The 17,529-nt window shown below is 38.1% G+C and overlaps 1 protein-coding gene across 3 annotated transcripts in view; it reads right to left on the minus strand.

Annotated features, from left to right (window-relative positions):
* il1rapl1b (interleukin 1 receptor accessory protein-like 1b) overlaps window positions 1-17,529 on the minus strand; it is a 172,925-nt gene that overhangs the window by 85,199 nt on the left and 70,197 nt on the right. For all 3 annotated transcript variants that reach the window (XM_065259326.2, XM_065259325.2, XM_065259324.2), the window contains exons 3-5: window positions 14,195-14,474; window positions 12,606-12,792; window positions 8,473-8,626 (exon numbers count right to left, since the gene is read on the minus strand). In XM_065259326.2, the coding sequence (XP_065115398.1) occupies window positions 8,473-8,626; window positions 12,606-12,792; window positions 14,195-14,474 (621 nt within the window). The remainder of the gene's footprint in view (window positions 1-8,472; window positions 8,627-12,605; window positions 12,793-14,194; window positions 14,475-17,529) is intronic.

Raw genomic sequence — 17,529 nt, forward strand, 5'->3', positions numbered from 1 at the left:
TCTAAGGTATCAGACAGTTTCCTGTGATGGTTGGGGTTAGGGAATGGGGCAGGTAAGGGGAATAGAATATACAGTTTGTACAGAATAAAATGCATTACGTCTATGGAATGTCCCCAAAAAACATGGAAACCAGAACGTGTGTGTGTGTGTGTGTGTGTGTGTGTGTGTGTGTGTGTGTGTGTGTGTGTGTGTGTGTGTGTGTGTGTGTGTGTGTGTGTGTGTGTGTGTGTGTGTGTGTGTGTGTGCGTGTGTGTGTGTGTGTGTGCGTGTGTGTGTGTGTGTGTGTGTGTGTGTGTGTGAAAGAGAGAGAGAGAGAGAGAGAGAGAGCACCTCAGCTTAATTCCACTTTAATGTTTGTTCCTATTGTGTTATTGTATGTTTCTTCTTTTATGTATAATGCTTTGGCAATATTGTAAACCCATGTTATAGCCGTGCGTAAGGTCTATGTCGTTGCTACGAAGTAGGTTATCCATAGCCTGAGCATGGTTCTGCGTACCCTAAAGTGCACCCGGCCAAATTTTTAACAGTGCGTCCTTTCTACACAGAATGCAAGTGCTGTGATTGGTCCAGTAGAACACCTCCCGTCAAGTTTATATAAAAACTGCGGTTACACCGTGAGACCTACTCACAACTATAATGAGCCTAAATGAATGACTGATTGACAGACCTCTCATGAGTTCAGTGTTGCATAGATCAGTCGTTCATTAAAATAAATCGCTTCAATTTAGTCATTAGTTCATGAATCAGACATTAGAGGAAATAGATGCGCTCTGTGTGCTAATCCCATCTGGGCATCGCAAAACATTTGTGTAAACAGCACGAAAACCTTTCCTCGCTGGATTGGATTTGTTCTTTTGACTTTTACCATTCTGTATATGTTTTATGAATACGCACAAGTTTGACACCACTGCCTTAACTACTTCCCCTAACAGTCTGCAAATTTACTATTATTAGTAATTAGTTAACATATAGTTGAAAGTAAGGGTGCATTAGTTTGTGTCTGCCCTGCAAAGGCGAAAGGCATAACTAAATTTTTGGTAGAACAAAAGTTATTTATATTTTGTTACATTCAAGACCTCTTTGTCATGTGAATAATTATCTCGAGTCCAAAAAGTTTTATATTTGTTATATGTCAGTATTGTGTCTAAGGGCTCTATCTTACACCCGGCGCAATGCAGCGCAATGCGCGACGCAAGTGTCTTTCGCTAGTTTCCACCCTAATTTTCACGTTTAGCGCCGCGTTGTTTAAATAACAAATGCATTTGCGCCCCCTTTTGCGCCCATGGGCGTTCTGGTCTGAAAACGAGGTGTGTTCAGGCGCATTGTTGGCGCGTTGCTATTTTGAGGCAACTAAAATACACTACGCCATTGACCAACAAAAACCTGGTCTAAAGTCTAAAGTCAATGGTGCAATATGTTTTATGTTATTTAAAGAGCGCATTAGAAAAATGCGCATATACACGAGAGGACAACGCGGGTTTGCTTATCACAAGGTACATGAATGCGCAGCAGCACAAAAATGCTTTTAAATATGAAAGATTAAAGGATTGAATGTAAAAGATTATTATTGAGTCTCTTGGACATAAATGAGGACTAATTATGAGACGTTAGAAGGCACAAAGAGCTGATTCACCTGCAGCCTGGTAAGTAAATAAATGCTTTGCTTTGAACAAATGCGTCTGTTTTTAAATGTTTTTTTTTATGCTACCTCACGGATTTTTTGTATATGATTACTCTGTACCTGTGGATATGGTGAGATGAGAAACATTTTTAAGTAATGCTTAAAAAAACTCTTTGCTAAAAAAAACACTGTCCAAAGTGCTGAAACGTGAGGAGAGCCGTTTGTAAATTCTTTATCTCCTGTTTGGTACAAATAAAGTATTTTTAGAGTACAAACCTTATCTTACATACTTGTAAATAATTTTTTGGTGATATTGGATAGCCATACATTTAAAGCAATTAAAAGCCTGCTTTTTTACTTCCATGACTAAAAGAAAACTGGTTTTAAAGGTTTTAATAAAAAATAACAATTTCAATAAAAGTGGAAAAACAACATAATTATTTAACATTAATCTTAAACTGGGGATCTTCTTCCTCCGCTTAGTTTTTCATTTTACAAAGTCCGTCATCTAAATAGGGATTAGACATAGCGCAGAGCAACTGGCTTTTAAAGGGGATGAGAGCTGAGACTCTCATTGGTTTACTGCACGTTACGCCCAAAATACTCCCATTACAATAGGACCTACCCTTTTCGACCATGCGCTCGGCGCAAAAAACATTTTTCCCGTCGTTAAATTAGCAAAAGTGGATTCGGACACGCCCATTTAGACGTTGCGCTGTGCGCTTTAGACAATGCGCATAGATCGTTAAAATAGGGCCCTAAGTCTCTCAACAAGTCAGGGGTGCGTTCTCCGATAACGTTCTCTCTTAGCGCGCTACGAAGACTCAAAAGGTACACCTTAACTACAGGTATACCTTTCCTACGTGTGTTCTCCGAACTATACCTTAGGATGTTGCTTAAGGTAAACCTTCTTAAGTTCGACCTTAGCGGGTACTGTCCATGGTGGAGGTGCTGAATTTGATATCGATTGCTCGACAATCAGTTATTCACTTTATGTAATAGGTTTCGCTGCGTTATGAGATAGCGGTGTTCTTTATTAAAGAAACATTTTAGAAATAGTTCAAGTTAAATTTATTAGGAATATCTGTTAAAAATATTTCAAATTGAAAAACAACTAAATTCAACCTTCTATAATTTATATCAAACCCGTGCAAAACCCGCAACTTTATTTCCAAACGTATCATGTTTAAACTGCTCTAATTCATCCGCTATGCCTTCACTTGAAAGGATAAATTATATTAGGGGTTCCCAATAAGAGCGTAGCCCAGGGGAATAAAGTGGGTCGTGCAAGTAATTAGTTGTGCATTACACTTAAAATATATAAAAACAATCTGTTGTTGTTCATTAGTTCACGCGTTTATTGTGCTTGGACACTGGATGCGCAAGCAGCCTCGTTACAATGCGGATAAAGCTTAATGGACGCATTTCTGGAGCCTGTCTGTCTACCTCAAATATAACATATAATATATATAAATAAATATATATTATGATTACTTTAGATTTTAGCTTTGATTAGTTTTAATGTGGAAATTGTGTTGACCTTAGGAGACTATAAGCAAGTGCGCAGTTTGTTTTGAATGTTTATAAAGAATATGGCATGCAGTTGCCTCAAAGTTATAAAACATTAAAAATAACATGAACAATCCTAATTAGTTTCTTATTTTTTATTTTACCCGATTTATTTATGCAGCTAAAATACTTGCCGGTAGACTAAGATTTAACGGATATGAAATGCACAAATGAAATAGGATTCGCTGTATAGCTGCCAGTTTCACCAACTCCATCACCCAAAATATATTTTTTAAATAGTTTCTTAATCCTGTAGCCAGCCCCGCCGCTCCCATAACGCGCATCACGCGCTGTGCGTAGGGCATCACGTGCTGAGGGGGCACCAAAAATAATAGCCTAATGAAAAAAAATTATAATGCTGAAATTATTTCATTAGTCTATAGAAATATTATTAGGCCCTTTATATCCAGGTATATGTTAAAAAAGGGGGAACGAGATAATTTAATGGCTCTAGTCTAGAAAGTATGCCCCCCAGCCTTTGATGGTCCGTGCCGGTTGATCGCGCGGGCGCCTGACGAAGTTTGACAGATGCCGTTTCTCAATCCGAAGGCTGCAGCCTACAGAGGTCGCATTTACAGGCTGCATACGTCATCAAAACTTTCTTATTTCGTAATATTAACGATTATAAAGTTAACTATTATTCTTAGTTAATCGTAAATTGTTGTAATATGCTTATGACTTGCTAATGTAATGTTCAGTTAACTGAAATAAACCAGGCTTGATGACGTATGCAGCCTGCATATGCGACCTCGCGCAGGCTGCAGCTTTCGGATTGAGAAACGGACAGTCAAAAGGCAACTTTTGGAAATGGTCCCGAAAAGACAGCAGGAGTCAGGATCGGAAAAAAGAAAAAGGAAGAAACTGCGGGATGATGCCCGTGCATCACTTGCAGGTAAGTCCATCATGTTTAATCACTCTTAAATAAGGGGCTGCAGCTGCTGCTAATCGTAATGCGCCTCGAACTTGCTGTGCTGATATTAATGTTTAGCAAACTATGTTGTTATAATTTATAACTTCAGTCCAAGCTAAATTGAGAAACATTACTGTAAAACATTACCTATGCATATGCATTTTACAAATAACTGACGCAGCTGTTACTTTCTTTACTACGTTTCTTTAGATATTGAGCAGCAGTTTATTTTGTGGTTTATTTTGACGTGCCGGTGGTTAATACTTTCTCAGTAAAAGTTAACGTTAGCAGTCAGTGCACATGTTACAATTCATCACTTTAAATATATATAAATATAAAACGTCATGATATGAAGCAAACATTACTGTGACACTTAGTTCTCTGAATCTTTGTTTTATTTAAGAATATTGAGTATTTTTGTTTACTTATTGATGTTTATTTAATGTAATTTATTTAAAGTGACATTGTACTTGGGAAAAACATGTCTGGATTATTTTGATAATTTAAGTTTGGTAATTTTCTGTTTTGCTATTCTATAAAAGTTTGCACTTTCAAATGTGTAGTGTGTGTTGGCTAAAGCTGTGAAGAATTTACTTTCTGCTATTAAGTTATATGTTTGGCAATAAAAAATTAAACTGGCAAAAACAAACGTTGTTTTTCTCAGGGTCGGGGTGGGGGGCATTATAAAGGAATTATGCTTAGGGCACCAAAATGGCTAGCAGCGGCACTGCCTGTAGCATTTAATAGTTCACAGTTGATGTCCCTTTGGAAAACATAATTAAAAATCTAACAACCATCAATGTAATGATGTCTAATTATGTGAATGGTTTATTCTTTAAATATAAAAATATTTGCCTAATTAAACAGTGTTTTTTTTTTTTTTTTTTTACAAATATTTAGTTATATAGACTGCAATGTAAGCTTTTATGAAGCCCCTAGTGGAGTCATGTGGGAAAAGGTATAGCTAAGAGTGCTCCAGACCAACCTTCCGAACGAACGACTTACAGAAGTGATACGTAACTAAGAACGTTTCGGAAAACACGTATTAGCGATAAGGTACAGCTTAAGGTACAACTTTAGAACGACGTAGCGTTAAGGTAGTTTCGGAGAATGCAGCCCTGACCTGAATATGGATTTTCAATGGAATCTCATCTCTTTTCCTCCATCAAGATGTGTGTGTAATTAATAAAGAAGACTTTCAATTCATTTGGCCATGCCTTGCTAATGACTTCTAAATATAACTACATTCCCTCACAGGCTACATTAGACATTCATTCTGATGCTCCTCTCTGTTCATTTATTTAAGAAAATATAGGATGCATCTGAATTCATAAAAATATTTAATACTACCAGAACATGGATATGTAATTCAAGTGAAACTGATAAAACTGTTAAAAATCATTTAATTTCCTTCCTTTGATGTTAGAACTGACCAAGTAACCCATTTTACATAAACCTCATTGAATCTGTAACTGATCAAGATGAGAATCTTCTGAAGTTCCAGAAGGAGTTTATCAAGAAACTTACATCTCATTAGAGAAAGGAAAATATATCCATTCAACTTCAATTTTCTCCCGTTCTGAAAAATGCTTTAAATGTTCTGAGAAATGCAACAGCAAAATCCATGACACAAATTCTATAACTCTAATCTTTTGTTTTCATTAGCAGGGCAGTCACAGCAGAACAAAAGTCCTGTCCTAAAGAAGTCAGATAAATATTCATGAGCTGATTTTGGCCATTTGGACTTGAATGCAGCCACGAGCTAAAAGCAATACACACGATCTGGTGGCGATTCACAGGACATACATATTAACATACTAAGGGACAGATTTACTAACAGCTTGCGTCAGTGCAAACCATAATTTTGGAGTTAAATAACGACTGTCTGTATTACTAAAGACACGCAATGGATAATTAGATGTGGAATACTTATTTTTGTGACCGAACTAATTGCATATTACTAGAAGTTTCCCATTCAGAGGATTTATTAACACATAATAGTTTATTTGTAATGTCAGAGGAACATATTATTCAAAAATATTGTTTGCCAAGACATTATATTTTTTATTTGCTGGAGGAAATAAAAGAGGAGTCACTAGAAGTCACACAAAACCAGGTTTTTCAAAACTTATTGTAACCCATCCTACAGTTCTTTTCAGTGAACTATGGCTTTGTTAGCTGGGATTTCACAACTCAAATTTTAGCTGCTATGTCCGTGGTGCTGAACTCAGGAGTAGTAGATCACCCGCACCCGAATCAGCATCAGCTCTGCTTATTTGCCTGAACTAATTTGTGCTGCTCTTAGTAGATTGCGTTGGCCATTATGGAATTCAGCTGTTGCGCGTGTGTTATTTAATTTGTGCCTTTTAGTTAATAACCCACAGATATTTCCAATCCCATTGGCGCTTTTTGGAATTGCGTTCTCGCACTAATATGCCCTGTTTAATAAATCTGGCCCTTACTGTGCATTCAAGGTTTACTTTTTGCTTCTCAGTGTGCGCGTTCCCAAGATTAAAAAGCCATAACCTTTGTGCTGCTGTTACAAAGCTCTACGAATTAAGCTGCAGAAACAAATACTGATGTCTATGTGTTGTGGTCCTGATCTTGTAGCCGCCTCAGATGGCGCTCTCCATGGTGCTGAAGGTGGCTGTGCTCCTTTGTGCAACTACGCTGACCCCCCACAATGTAGAAAGCATGTGTTCATTTTTTGCACATCTTTTTGTGTTAAGCTTTTAACACATTATGGGCCCTATTTTAACGATCTGAAACGCAAGTGCGAAGGCGCAACGCGCAAGTGACTTTGTGGGCGGATCTTGGGCGCTGTTGCTATTTTCCCGGCGTGAGAAATAACTCTTGCGCCGGGCGCAAATCAATAAGGGGTTGGTCTGAAGTAGGTTCATTATTCATAGGTGTGGTTTGGGCGTAACGTCAAATAAACCAATCAGAACGCTAGCCAACATTCCCTTTAAACGCAAGGGCGCAAGTTCCATGGCGGGTTGCTATTATTATGACGGATTTACCAGGCGCACGCCAGGAGCGGTTCACAGCCGAGGAGACCGACGTCCTTGTACGGGGGAATCCCTCGCTTGCCAGCATAAATCGGGCACGCCGTGTAACGGGAGGTGGATCTGCCTCAGGACTTGACGCCAGCAGAGGACATCGCTGCGTCCACCCTCACCGCTGAAAGGGTTTGGGGGCTTTGAAATCGGACCCAAGAAACGCAAGCAAGGTCCAACCCCAAAGTACTCTTACAAATCAAGTTCATATACATTAAGGTTTCTTATGAAAACATTTTAATTATTATTTACATAAAATAAACGTAATACAGCCACACAACAAACTTATGAAAATATTTTAATCGTTATTTGCATGAGAATAAATAAAAACTATCACCACAATGCTCACCACTATGATTCCCCTTATCTCGTGTATTAATATTTTTAAGTGTAACAATTTATGATTTGCAAAAATAACTGTTGCATCTGTGTAGATTAGATAAGCAAAGTGTATGCGCGTTGTGCACGCTATACATTATGGTCAAGCATGCGCCCTTAAAATAGCATAATGAACCACGCGCAACGCGCCACTGACTTTAAACTTTTTCTGGTCAGTGGCGCAATTGTTTTTTGAAACTGCAAAATAGCATCAGGGATGGTTTGCGCTGGAACACGCCTCTTTTTTTGCGCTGAACCACCCAGGGAGCGCAAGTTCATTCCCTAGTTTGCCGACGTGCTTCTGTGACGGGAAAAACCCGCTGTGCGCCGGGGCAAAATACGAATGATACATGCGTCACGGACAAAGTCAATTGCGCTGGGTGCAAGATAGAGCCCTATGTGTCATTTTCTGTTGATTTTGTGTTAAAATAAAACACAAGTTGTGTTAAAAATTGAACACAAAATGTGCTGTTTCAATAATAACACGGAGATGGGTGGATTCTGGGACAATGCGTTTAATGTTTTTAACGCATCTGTTCTAAGAGTGAAGGGTCTCTGTCCATTACAATGTCTCTACCCTCTGACTCTTACTGGATTTAACTATGAATTAAACTGTAGCAGGAACAATAGATACACCATCGAGCTTTAGCTCCTGTCAATTAGCTGAGGATAGAGCCGCTCCCACAAAATCTCTGATGCGCCAGCAGCATAAAGCGTTGATGACGTGTCACTGAATGCATCTCTACAGCATGTGTCATCATACTCATGATCATGATCCTCATGATGACATTATGATTTTTGAAAACAAGCCAAACTCATACTCGAAATATCAATATAAATCAGATCTAAATCCACAAATTGGAGACACAAATTAAAAAATTCATAATTCAAATTCAGGAAGATAATGAAGGAAAGGTTGTTTAAAGAGCTCATCTTACCGGTGACGGAAAGTTCAGTGGTCCTTCTCACCACAAAACTTCCAAACTGTAATTCACAAGTGTAATTCCCAATGTCGTCCTCTCGCACATCTTTAATGGACAGAACGTCCGCCTTCTTGGTGACAGTTTGCCTCCAGTGTTTTGGTCGGCATTCCTACGCATATAAACAGAGCTGATGCTTAGTTTAGATGTTAAGAAGACTGCTGAATTTACACTTGACATTGTTGAGACAATGGCAGTAATTGTATCTATCAATTGTGCCATGGCAAGGCCTGCAGAAACTGCTTGTCAGTCAAATATTTAGCACACGAATTGTGTCAGACCTGTTACATGAGCAGCTTACAGAGGAAAAAGGAATTATTTCTCTATCATAATCTATGCAAAAGTTATTATATTCCACCTGAAGGGAGGAATAATACCCTTTTGTATTCAATTTCCACCTTAAAATATTTGAAGTGTCCCCATAACCACATACAGTGGAATAAATGCAATATCTTTATATCATTTTACAGAAAACCCTTACATATAGTTACATAAAAAGCTGCTGTTTGTGACAAATATTGTTATTTATGTTGTTTTTCATATGATGAAACAAAAATGTTTTGTGTGTGTTCTAAACACTGTATTTGAAAGTGGATAACTCTGGTTCTGTGTGCTCTAGCAGACTGCGACAGTTTAAAAAAAAGAATTATATCTCTTTAGCATGTCGAATTCAAAAGTTATTCTTATTTCACTGAAGGGAGTGAAAATAAATTTTTCATAAAAAAAAAACTTTGTTTTGTTTTGCACGTCCAATAAATAGCAAGGGATTATTCATGCACACAACCAAAGAAATTGCTGTGAATGGACTCATTTTTTTAGAGCAGGACCTTAGAGAAAAGATGGGTTAGCATTTGTGGCTACCTGTGGCAGTTCACACTCAAGTTTCACATACGTTTACAAAAGACGATTTTTTTATTTGACGATTGTTGAATATGTGATGATAATGTAGCCGTATTCCTGAGAGTGAGAGCTTTCATTTGATTTAAGACTTGCCCATGTTTGTCATATTTGAAAAATATGAAATATGTGAATATTAAATCATATAAAAAATTGGGGAGGGTTATAGTGTAAATTAAGTGTAAATAACTTTCTTACAGTAAAATATATCTCAAAGTGATGCATATCTGCAGAAAATAGAGATTGTAAGCTTTCAAACAGTAGCTCATATGTGGTACTGGGTCCATGACAGACCAATAAAAATTAAAGGAATATTTTATATTAAGTCATAACAAGTAATTTTAGACCCTTTACAAGGTGTTCTCCCATGGGCGTTCTGGTCTGAAAACGAGGTGTGTTCAGGCGCATTGCTATTATGAGGCAACTAAAATAGACTATGCTATTGACCAACAAAAACCTGCTCTAAAGTCTTAAGTTAATGGTGCAATAATGTTTTTGTTATTAAATGAGCGTGTTAGTACTATGCACCTATGAACAGGAGGACAATGCGTGTTTGCTTATTACATGGATGCGCAGCAGCACATAAATGATTTTAAATACACAAAAAAATGTAAGGATTAAAATGTAAAAGATTATTATTGAGTCTCTTGGACATAAATGAGGACCAATTATGAGACTTAGAAGGCATAAAGAGCAGGTTCACCTCTAGCCTGGTAAGTAATTATATTGCAAATATTGCATCTATTTTTAAATATTTTTTGCTACCCCACGGATTTATTTTATATGATGACTTTGTACCTGTGGATATGGTGTGATGAGAACTGTTTTTAAGTAATGCTTTTCAAAGCACTCCCAGTGCTGTCCAAGTGCTGAAGGCTCTCCACATGTTTGTAAATTCTTTATCTCCAGTTTGTTACAAATAAAGTATTTTTAGAGTACAAACCTTTTCTTGCATATTTGTAAAATATTCTTTGAGATATACACTGATCATGTAGTCTATCCATACATTTACAGAAATTAAAAGCCTGCTAATTTTACTCACATGACTTAAAAAAAACTACTATAAGGTTTTAATACAAAAAAGAACAGTTTCAATACCATTGAAAACAACACAATTTTTTAATATCACTCTTAAACTGGTGGTCTTCTTCCTACGCTTATTTTTTCAGTTTACAAATTCTGCTTTATAAATAGGGAATCAGCAACTGGCTTTTAAATGGGATAAGAGCTGAGACTCTCATTGGTTTATTGTTACGCCCAAAACATATTAAATTTTGTTAAATTAACAAAAGTGGATTCGGACATGCCTGTTTAGACTGTGCACCGTGCACATTAGATGGTATATATGGCAAATATATTATAATAAGGGGTGCTCAAACTTTTTCAATTTGTGACCCACCTAGACAGGTAGTCTATCATCTATAGACGTTTCATTGGATGCACGTGCAATGACACAAGTACGCATTTGGTCGGAACTTTACTTCCGGTTTCTGTTTGTTTAATGGTCTGAATAGTTGCTAAACTGAACATTTGAAGTAATACGTTGTCAATAATAACAAATGTTTTGGCTTTCTAAGGTAATCTACGTGTAAACTACTTTAAAATGACTTTGTTATTATTTATTCTTAGGAGTTCACCGGAAGTTACGTGTTTTCCACGGAGCCAGATACCTGGCTATTACAAATTAAAAAATGTTTTAATTTATTCAAAAAATATTATGATTTAAATGTATAGAGTTATCTCGTGTTTGTTTATTGTCTGGACTAACCTGTGAATTAACTTGCTCCTCCTCTTTGACGCGTCACTAAGGCGCGTAAGGGCAAGTGTTAATGGTCAGACCAGCTGGTGTTGTTTGTTAGACGCAGGTTAGAGGTTGGAGAGTAAAAATTTCTTGAATGGCAGGGTTACACCACCTTAAGTTTGTTTTTTCAGATATTTTGTTTTGTATTTTTGATTGAAAAGTAAACCGTAGATTGTAAGCGAATAAATAATTTCATTATAGTTACGATTGCATCTCTGAGCGTGCTTTATGGAAAGGACATGCGCATATTAAGATACTCCACGCATTTCAAAGGGCTAAAACAAATTTGTTAAAGATTAGCCTTTACACCGTCTATAGCACCTACGTTTTTAAATGGGAATAAAAAGAAAACACATTCATTTCTTTTTACAGTAGAATTTTTTTCTTGTCATGAATGTAGTTTAATTACAACACATGTTATAATATGGATACCCGATTATTGCAAAATCATAACTGTTGATTCCCTTAATTACAAATATTAATGTTAATAAATGTTAATTTTACATCAAATTTTTTTAATGTTTTATAACTTTGACTGAGGCAACTGCACGCCATATTCTTCATAAACATATAAGAAACTGCTCCACTAGATAACTGCTTAGTCTCCCAAAGTCAACATAATTTCTCCAGATTAACACTAATCAAAGCTGAAATCTAAAAAAACAATCAAAACTGTAGACAGACAGGGTCGACTCTAGAAACGCAGACATTAAACAGTATATGCTTTATACGCAGTGTAAATGCGCTGCTGGCACATCCAGGGTCCAAGCACAATAGACACTTGAACTAATGGACAAAATTTGGTTTTGATATATTTTAAGTGTAATGGACAAGCCAGATGCCTTACATGACCTACCTTATTTTCCCGTGCGCCGCCTTTATTAGGAACTCCTAATATAAATTAACCTTTCAAGTGAAGGCATATGGAACAGTTTATGTTTGGGCATAAAGTTGCGGGTTTTGCTAAGGTTTGATATAAAATTCCATTTAGTTGTTTGCATTTGTTTGCATTTGTTTGCAATTAGTAATTTGAAATATTTTTCTAGATTATAGTCCTAATAATTGACATAAAAATCTCTTAAATGCTTCTTTAGAACACCCCTATCTCATAATGCAGTGAAGTACCTATTGCATAAAGTAAACAATTGATTGTCGAGCGATCGATATCAACCTATTCAGCACCATCGCCATGGACAGCACCTGGTAATGTTGTGCTTAAGAATGTATACCGTAAGAAACCCCCTAAGGTACAGTTCGGGAAACACACCTAGAAAAGGTATATATGTAGTTAAGGTTTAACTTAAGAGTCTTGATAGCGCACTAAGAGACAACATTATCGGGAAACACAGCCCAGGTGTTTTCCACACAGAACACAGAGCATGAGTTACTTTACCTTGTACCAGGTTATCGCTGTCTGTTTTCCAGGCTGCATGTAGTCATCAATGTTGGGACAGATGATGTCTTTACCTTTACTTAGCTCAGCCTTCTCAAAATATCTCATTTTGGAGTTGTAACAGAGACCAGCGTCGTTCTTGGCCACTGCGAGCACCATCGATACTTTCATACAGTAAGTAGAATTCCTGCAAAACACGCAAAGACTGGTGTTAAAACAGGTCCTGGGATTTATCTTTAAATTCACTATCTATATATATATATATAAAAAAATGGTTTTCAGACTTCTGTGTTTGAAATCAGCAGACATTTGAAAAGAGGCCGATGACCTATTTCTCTGGTTTGTCAGAATGCCGCATCGTACAGCTGAATCTTTATTGGAAAACAACTTGCACAAAAGGAACTACAACAATCAGGTGAACATTGATTTAGAGAAGAATGAAAGAAAAAGCACTGAAATCCCTCTATAACACAGTTATCTGCCGGAAATGATCAACTCGTATTTACATAAAAGACAACAATAGTCAGAGAACCGGATATACAGTACTGTGCAAACGGTTTGATGTTTTTGCAATGTTATAGTGATCATATATAATTATTTATCAATCTCTTTAATAGAATACATCCAGAAAATGCAGGAAATGAGTATGTAGTATTAAAAACTGAATAAAAATTTTAACTGATGTGTCTTTAGGGTAAGTTTTTTTGATAAGTTTTTAGGGTAAATTCCCCTTCCACTTGAGCAACAGAAGGAAAAACTGTAGGATCTCTTTAACCTAAATAAAATTAAATCCTTATTTCTTATTTTAAAGAAATAAGTATTTTTACATTATTCTGCTCAAAACGCCCAAGATGTGTTTAGTGCCAAGAGAGGTCACACTAAACACAGACGATTGTCTAAAGAAGACTTTTAGTCCTGAATTTTTTTTTACATATTTCCTGTATTTTCTGTCTGTATCTTAATAAAATGGGTTGAAAAATAAATATGGATGGACATTAAAACTTCTCAAACAACAAGTCTGGTAGTGGTGGCCTAAGACTTTTGCATAGTACTGTATATGCTATGGCATGCTGCTGTTTATCAGTGTAATGATGTAGACTTATATCCAAAACCATCAGAACTTCAAAAACCTAAATAGAAACCATCAAAACATCCAAAACCTCTATATAAACCATCGAAAAATCAAAACCCTGAATTGAAACGATCAGAACATCAAAACCCTCAATACAAACAATCAAAACATCCAAAACCTCAGTAGAAACCATCAGAACATCCAAAACCTCTATATAAACCATCGGGACATCAAAACCCTGAATAGAAACCATCTCAAGCCCAGATAAAAACTATCCAAACCATCTGAACCTTTTTATGTAACCTAACCCTCTCTCAGGTCCAGTTTTGATGTTTTTTTTTTGGCATTACAAATACTTGCACTTTTTATTTACATCAGAGATGCAGTGTAGATTCATCTGTTTCAAACACACACACGTTTACTGTCATGTCCCTGTTTTTGTGGGCGAGATCAACTTCAACTAAACATTAACATGTGATCACGCACACACACACATACAGGAGTAAGCAGCTTGTACCTCAACACGCATGAATAATGTCCCACGTCCTGTAACTCAGCCGGTCTGAACCAGATAGAGTCCTCCTCCTTACTCATACGGCTCCCGTCAAATGAAATGGGCTCCTCAAAGTCTCCGTGGCCTGCGCTCTTGTACCACATTAGACTGAGTCCTGTGCTCTGTGCATGTGTGTAGTTTGCACGGATGTAGCCATAAAATAAAGCACATTTAATCCTGACGGGCTCCCCGAACAGAACTTTATATTTCAGGTAGTCCACAGACCAGTCAGTACATCCGTCCACTGCAGAGAGAGAGAGAGAGAGAGAGAACATTAATTGATGAATCACAGTAACAATCTGACACAATGCAATACTACAGAACTGGTCCAGCATTAAATAAAGACTTCATATATGAAAAAATATATCTGGAGATGACATGTTGACCTGCAACATTACAGATTATATGGGAAATTCTTTCTGTTTTAGTCACATTATGGGGCTCACAGTACCAGAAATGAAATGTGCAATGTTCATGATCATCTATCATCTGTGACACTCGCACACAACAAACACACATGTGCACTGTTAAAAAAAGCCACCCAACTTGAATGTGTCATACATGACTGACAGAATCTTTTACTGACCTGGTGTCTCTGAACTTCTATTAAGCATTTTACATTTTAAAATATGTCTGCAAGCAGTGACGACAGGTTCAAGAACTGGTACCTCTTCCACACCAGTGGTTTTAGAAAAGGTGTGCACAGTGAGCAAAATGCATTAAAAGCGGGTAAATAAAGCTCACAGAAAACAATGCATGGTGGTAACTGCCATTTACTGTATGACTGTGACTCACAGTAGCCATATAAATGTTATCAGATCCTATGACCAAATAAACACCCCAAAATAGGATTTACAGATAGTATTACAGTGCCACGCCCTGTTCCAGTCTTTGCCTGGCGGACAATTCTAATTTGTGTGCCAATTTTTTAAAGTATTTTAGCATGAAAATACTCCAAGGGCCCACATGATCAATTAAGTGACGTGACTCCAGTTCACCTGTATTTCTTTTATGTAATTTGTTGCAAATGTTTAGGATGTTCCCAGCGGCCTCCATCCTAGAGTCTGACACCTCTGTACTCCTTGTCTTTTATTATCTTGCATTTTGTATCTTTCAAACAGCTGCTACAAACAGATGCTGAGAGCCAGACATGCTCGGCTAATTGTCAATGGGTTATTAACTAAAGAAACAGTGCAGCAGTTAATTAACACTGAAATTACATGTCACATTATTTATCCATCACATTCTTTCCATCAAAGTGCAAAATCTCTGAAATAAAACTTCATTTACAGAAAGTCAAATCAAATATCTGCAGAATCAGTTAGTGAAATAAAGTACTGTATTTATGTCAACCAACGCCCAATTATCTGTCAGAAAGAACCACAGGTGCTGAAAGAGATTAAAGCCTTTTAAATGAGTTTTATACAATGAGTATTTATAAGTTGAGGCTTATAAAAGCCAAAAGCTGAATCACTTTGCAAAATGGTGTCGGTCTGCTCCAGTCCAAGTTCCTATACAACGAAACTCGCGTGCTAACGCCACAAGCCCTGCTATTATTCATTCAATCAACTCAAACTCAGCAGGTTTTTCTACTTGTGCTATTAATATAGCGGACTCTTGTATTCCTCTGTTACTGGACACAGGGGCTAAAGTCTCCCTACTCAATATGGCCACTTATGAACGTTTCCTTTCACACTTGCACCTCCAACCGCCTTCTTTGAATTTGTTCGGATATGGAAGTTCTACAATTGAGGTTATTGGTCTCATACATGCACCTGTCCAGTATGGCAACAAGGGTCTGGTTAACTTCCCATTTCACATTACACGTCATGGCAGCAATATCCTTGGACTGGACCTTTTTATGAGTCTGGATTTTTCTCTATTGGACATTGAGGGAACTCAAATTCTGACAGTTAGTTGTCCCTGGCAGCAAGAATGGCCAACACTGTTTGAAGGCCTTGGGTGCTTAACAGCATTCACACACCAGCCTCTCTTGGATCCTATAGTAAAACCAGTCATTCAGCCACTTCGCCGCATTCCACTGGCATTGCGTGAGGACGTCACAGCAGAACTTCTAAAACTACAAGCAGAGGGCATTATCGAACCTGTCGACGCCTCCCCATGGGTATCAAATTTGACTGTGGCTAAGAAAAAATCTGGTGGTTTGAGAGTTTGCGTGGATTTAAGGGCCGTTAACAAAGCAATTATTCCTGACCGCTACCCTCTGCCCTCCATCGAAGAGTTGACCACACACTTTCACGGCTCAACAATCTTTTCCAAACTCGACCTCCGCCAAGGCTACCTCCAGGTTCCCCTCCACCCAGACAGCAGAAATCTCACAGCGTTTGTTACGCATACTGGAGTTTTCCGTTACACTAGGATGCCATTTGGACTTAGTTCGGCCCCTAGCTGTTTCCAAAAAATCATGTCCACTATTCTGGCCGGTGTCCCTGGCATTGCTATATACCTTGACGATATCATTGTCCATGCCCCAAACGCAGTGATTCACGAACAGCGCTTAAGGGACACTTTTGCTGCACTCAGTCAACATAATCTGACACTTAATGTAGAGAAATGTTTATTTGCAGTACAGGAAGTTGACTTTGTCGGCTTTCATGTTTCAGCTGAGGGCCTTTCACCATTACACTCCAATGTTGAGGCTATACATCAAGTGCCAGAGCCTTCGTCCGCAGCGCAAGTTGCATCATTTCTGGGGATGACAACATACTATATGCGGTTCCTACCTCAGTATTCCACTATCACCTACCCTCTCCGCCAACTGTTGAAAAAGGATGCATGTTGGACTTGGTCTACAGCCTGTTCTGACGCTGTGCGCACGCTCAAAGAACTGTTGACGAGCCCCCCTGTCCTAGCCCACTTTAGTCTTGACTGTCCCACACTAGTCACTTGTGATGCTTCAGCCACTGCTGCTGGCGCTGTTCTTTCACAACTTCAAAATGGCATTGAACGTCCCGTGGCTTTTGCCTCTCGTGCATTTAACCTGACAGAACAAAAGTACTCAGTTGGAGAGAGGGAGGCACTGGCATGTGTATGGGCCTGCGAGCGTTGGCATGTTTACCTTTACGGCCGAAAATTCACCCTTCGAACTGACCACCAAGCCCTCAGCGCACTTATGTCTCCTTCTGGGTCTGGCCACAAACCCCTGCGCATGTACTGCTGGACTGACCGTCTCCAGCAGTATGACTTTACAATACAGTACACGTCAGGCAGGGACAACGTAGTGGCCGATTTGCTGTCCCGCTCCCTATCATCACCTACTACCTCCTGTAATGCGACTG

This window comes from Paramisgurnus dabryanus, chromosome 14, assembly GCF_030506205.2.
Source record: "Paramisgurnus dabryanus chromosome 14, PD_genome_1.1, whole genome shotgun sequence".
Classification (NCBI taxonomy): Eukaryota; Metazoa; Chordata; class Actinopteri; order Cypriniformes; family Cobitidae; genus Paramisgurnus; species Paramisgurnus dabryanus.